Genomic DNA, 5,318 nt, shown 5'->3' with positions numbered 1-5,318 from the left:
CAGAACAGAGCTCAGAACAGCCCCAGCTCAGCCCCAGCACACAGCTCAGAACAGCCCCAGAACACAGCTCAGAAGAACCCCAGCAGAGAGCTCAAAACAGCCCCAGCTCAGCCCCAATGTTCAGCTCAGAACAGCTCCAGAATAGCTCCAGCTCAGTCCCATCACACAGCTCAGAACAGAGCTCAGAACAGCCTCAGCACAGCCCAGAACAGAGCTCAGAACAGTCCCAGCTCAGCCCCATTGTTCAGCTCAGAACAGCCCCAGCTCAGCCCCAGCCACAGCATCTCACACCACATTGAATCTCTTTCTGATCAGCCCTGGTGAGAGCAATGAGTGTCACATTTTCACCCCCACGCTCCRCTGCAGACTTGTGGCTTTGCCTTTCCTCCTCCCCAGATTTTCCTGCCATGAAACACTTGTAGAGATTGCTCCGGATATACACTGATTTAATTTGTCCCATCCAGCAAATGGCTCCTGTTAGCCCAGCCACCCCTGAGTGCCACCTCACCCCACTCCCCCAGCCACCCCATCATGGGCTTTGGGGACCAGATCAGCTGCCACACTCTCTCCTGGTGCTGGCTAACCCCAAACTCCTTTTTGAGCACTGAAGCTGATACTCAAACACGTGCAAAGTCAAAAGCTGCAGCACATCAGTGCCCCCCCAGTGCCCCCCAGCACCCCCAGTGCCCCTCTCTGCCTGCCAAGTGATGCTTGCAGGCTGGCAGCCAGCAGAGCTGAGCACTGCCTGGCTCTGGGCTTTTTACATYGTATAAAGGGCACCCTCATTCATCTGCAGACTGTGTAGGCTGGTCGGAATGTCAARAAATGCATCTCAGTTCCCCTCTGATAGTCTGCAAATTGGTGTTTTGCATTCAGAGCGACTGTCATCCGCAGCACCCTGTCTCCAGCACTCCCAGCAAATCCCCCGTGGAAAATCCCAGAYACAGGAACTCTGCCTTGTCCCCTCTCCCTGGATCCCAGGTCTCCTTTTTCAGTGTCACAGACAGTGATTCTGGTTTTCTCCCTGCAATCCACTCGCCTCTTTCATGCAGACAGCAAGTTCTGTGGCTTTTTGGTAGGAGTTCCCTTCTGTTGCTTGTGGGGGAACCTGCACAGACGGCACCCAAATTCCACCAACGCCCACAGAGGCCTCTGCAAGCAGCGACTGACGGCAGCAGACAGCACAATCCTCCAAATTCCTGAGGGACATGTCCTCCCTCCCACCTTCTGCAGGCTCTGCTGTCTCACGCCAAACACAGAGACACCAACCCATGCAGAAAACTCAAGCAGAACAAAGCTAAACAAAATGTTTAAACCGGTTTCTCTCTTTTAAGGATCTTTATGCATTAGACCTAGAACCATACCGCTACTCTGGGGTGAACCTGACYGGATTCCGGATCCTCAACGTGGAGAACCCGCACGTGTCCTCCATCATTGAGAAATGGTCCATGGAGCGGCTGCAGTCGGCGCCCAAGGCAGAGCTGGGGCTCCTCGAYGGTGTGATGATGGTATGGGCAGTTCAAACAGGGCACAGGGGGCTGGTGAGGAGGGAAGGAAGAGTCATTAAGGCCTAAATGTTAATTTTATTGGTTGTTGTGCCAGTAAGGACTCATCCCGGGTGTCTGCCMTGAGCTACACTAATAATAACCATCCTTTAAAGTCAGGGGTGAACCCACACCCCACTGCTGTGGTAATGCTCCTGCTCTGGCCCAGCTGCCAACACATTTGCCACCGGACAAGGCAGGTGGCCAGGGCTTGTCCCCAGGGGCTCCAGTTGCCCCCCAGAGCAGCGGGGTGCTGGTGTCCCAGACTGAGCACTCACGGTTGGGCTGGGCCGGGCACTTTGAGCATTGCTTTCCCCCTGCATCARTCTCGGCAAAGATGGGCTGTGCTGCAGCTTTGATGACTCCTTTTAGGGTCTGATGGCAGCTCTGCTCRGCTGAGTTACTGCTCAGGAGGTGCAGCACCTGCTCGCCCATCTGTCTTCCCTGCCAGGCTGTCTCCGACCCCCGGAATTGCTGACTGGCTCCCTCCTTCCCTCTCCCTTCAGATCTGCCACAGCCAGCCCTGCAAGGTGCCAAAGCCTCCCAGACTTTCACCTTGAAAYGGCTCCTCAGATCCCTCCGGTTGTTTTTTGTTTAGAGGAGAGAGCCCCAATTCTCCTGCAGGCTGAGCTCTCCCGTGCTCACAGCACAGCTCCATCCCCAGTGCTGCCTCTCTGCTTCCTCAGAGGGATGCTGCCTCCAATTCCTGCATGCCAGGTGTCTGTCCAGCGCRGCCCTGGACTCAGCTGGGCATTCCAGTCTGTAATTCACCATGAAATTGCTTGGATGTGTCATTGCCTCCCCTCTCCCCCAACCCCAAATTCCATCCCTGCTGCGGTCCATACCCGCCCACGAGTGCAGGTGGGGCTCCTGCTCTTCATGCTTGGCTGCTGAGGGAAGGGAAGGTCACAGGGTTGCTTGCCAGTGCTGGAGGATTTTCTCCATGGCTACGTCCTGTTAGATGTTTGCTCCATTATTTACTGTATTATTTCGTTTTATTGTGGTTTATTACTCCGCCGCTACACTCGCATCTGTTTGCTGGCTCTGTGAAGCCAGCAAATAATGTATTTTCACTAGGAGGTCTTACCACATCAGAGTGAAAAATAAATCCAATTCTTTTGATCAGTGTTTGGAGGTGAGATGGGGCATCTCAAATTGAATCTAAAATCATCGCATTACATGGGRAAAAAAAAGTTCTCTCTAGTTCAAATCACTGAAATGCTGGAATATGTTACAAAGCCATGAGGTCCTGATTTTGGTGATAGTTTGGGTCRTTTTTGGAAAATTGTGTGCCCACAAACATTTCTGTTCCTTATTTTCCCACGTATAAAATAGWACAGAAAATATGCTCTCGCAGAGTTGTTTTTTTTTTTTTTACACTCAGACAAAACAGACTGAATAAGAAAACGCTGTTACTACCTTCTACATTTAGAAATCGCTGCCTCCCTCTTTGACACCGCAGCAGGAAATGTGCAAGAAACAACCCAAATAGCTGCTCGCAGACAAATAACACATTGATTTTACAGAATCCCGAGCTTTTGGTTTAAAGACCCAAAGGATGGTCAGTGGGGAGCGTGGCAGGGAAACGCTGGGGCGGGCAGTGAGGAGCTCAGAGGGGGTTCCACCTTTTCCTGCAGCACCCCAACGCTGTCCCCCTTCCCTTTAGACAGACGCTGCCCTGTTGTACGACGCGGTGCACGTGGTGTCCGTGTGCTACCAGCGCGCCCCGCAAATGACCGTCAACTCCCTGCAGTGCCACCGCCACAAGGCATGGAGGTTCGGCGGCCGCTTCATGAACTTCATCAAAGAGGTAAAAGGGTGAATTTGTGGCCGTGAGGGTTCCCCAGGAGGGGCAGCACAACTTGGGGGGTGCTGGGAGCAGGGTCAAGGTTGGAAAATATTCCCTTGTAGGGCAGGTGAAACTGGGTGTAAGGGAAAAATCCCATCTTTGCCTTCAAAATAACAGGTACATATATATACAGGTATAAAATAACAGGGGCAGGTACAACTGGGTGTAAGCAGACACACACCAGGCTTCCAAGGCACCCAGAAGGGAAAAATCCCCTTTGAATTCAAAATAACAGGTACATATATACACAGGTACAAAATAACAGGGCAGGTGCAACTGGGTGTAAGCAGACACACACCAGGCTGCCAGTGAACCCAGAATGGAAAAATCCCATCTTAACCTTCAAAAATAAAAGGTATATGTACATATAACCAGGTATATATATACAGGTACAAAATAACAGGGCAGGTGCAACTGGGGGGAAGCACATGAACGCACCAGTCTGCCAGTGCACCCAGAAGGGAAAAATCCCCTTTGAATTCAAAATAACAGGTACATATATATACAGGTACAAAATAACAGGGCAGGTGCAACTGGGTGTAAGCACAGACACTGGGTGTAAGCACAGGCACACACCAGGCTGCCAGTGCACCCAGAAAGGAAAAATCCCTTCTTTGCCTTCAAAAATAACAGGTACATATATATAGGTACAAAATAACAGGGCGGGTGCAACTGGGGGGAAGCAGACACACACCAGATTGCCAGTGCATCCAGAAGGGAAAAATCCCCTTTGAATTCAAAATAACACCTGTGCAGCCRCACCAAAACATCCCTGAGGAGCTGAAACCTCCCATGTGTCCCTGAGACTGGCTCTGGCCTCTCCAAGCAGCTGCACCACTCCGTCCAAGGTGGCTCCATACCTGAGCAACAGCCATTTGTCTTCTACTGAAGCAATTTTTGGGGTCCACAAAGGGCATTCAGTGCCCCTAAACCCCAAGGCCAAGCTGGGTCTGTGCTTGCCTGAGTGCCAGGGAATGRCATTGGCAAAAGGGGGTTCAATGAGAGGGGTCAGGGAGAGAGGGCCAGCTTCTCTTCCTCTCTGATTTCAGTCATTGCCGTTCCTCTGCTCAGCCCATGGAATTGTTTGTTGGTTTAAGGTCCCTGAGCTGGCTCAGGAGCMTTAAAGGGGGCACAGCAGAGGGACCAGCTCTCCCAGCACACACTGCTCCATCCACACCTCCGGTTCTGCCCCATCTGCAAAAAGGAATCCTTGCCCAAGGAAGAACAAAAGCAGAACTGCAGGGAGACATTGCAAACTCTGCCAGAGCTGTCTTTGTGATAAAACTCTTATTTACCCCAAGTCCCTGTGGCTCTTCCCATGGCAAGTAATGGAATTGGTGACACGGCTGGGCCATGTTTACAGGTTGAGTATAAAATCCCTAGAAGTTTTCTACCAGAAGAGTGTACATTGTTGATTTTTCCTGTGGTCTGTGCTGTTGTCACCTGCTGACCCCATCCACATGGATCCCCGGGAGGAGAACAGGACAGGGATTTCCATTGCAGAGAGAGAATTAACTTTTCTCTCAGCAGGCACTGAGGATGGAATCTCTCCCCTCTCTGCCTCTCTCTCCTTCCCCATGCTTTGCTCCCTCTTGCAGAGCACCACTCCAGCTGGTTGCCAAAACAGAGTGTAAATAATTGTTTTGGTTGGCTTCTTTTCCAAATCACCCTGCACCTCACACTCCAGYGCCTGCCCATTGTTTTCCTCCATGGCACCGTGTCAGCCTGGTGCAGGGATCAGCTTCTTCTGTGCAGCAACCAGAACACCAGGAACTGCTCTGTCCCAAGCCCTGTGAGCTCAGAGCAGCGTGGAGGAATGTGCTGTCCCYGTGCCACYAAAATTACAGGAAAAACAAAAMCTCTCCAACAACATTTTTGATGTTAGAGAGTGAAGGCATTGCTTTATTTTCTGGCCTGGATGCACC

General features: G+C 51.5%; 1 protein-coding gene across 1 annotated transcript in view; it reads left to right on the top strand.

The window, feature by feature from the left end:
* Positions 1-5,318, top strand: part of GRIK3 (glutamate ionotropic receptor kainate type subunit 3) — a 113,596-nt gene that overhangs the window by 71,228 nt on the left and 37,050 nt on the right. The window contains exons 6-7 of the mRNA XM_057381027.1: positions 1,335-1,508; positions 3,211-3,354. Coding sequence (XP_057237010.1) covers positions 1,335-1,508; positions 3,211-3,354 — 318 coding nt within the window. The remainder of the gene's footprint in view (positions 1-1,334; positions 1,509-3,210; positions 3,355-5,318) is intronic.

Source organism: Malurus melanocephalus, unplaced genomic scaffold (assembly GCF_030028575.1).
Source record: "Malurus melanocephalus ecotype Western Australia unplaced genomic scaffold, MMel_1.1 scaffold_488, whole genome shotgun sequence".
In the NCBI taxonomy this organism is placed as follows: domain Eukaryota; kingdom Metazoa; phylum Chordata; class Aves; order Passeriformes; family Maluridae; genus Malurus; species Malurus melanocephalus.
This window is presented reverse-complemented; position numbering and strand designations above follow the sequence as displayed.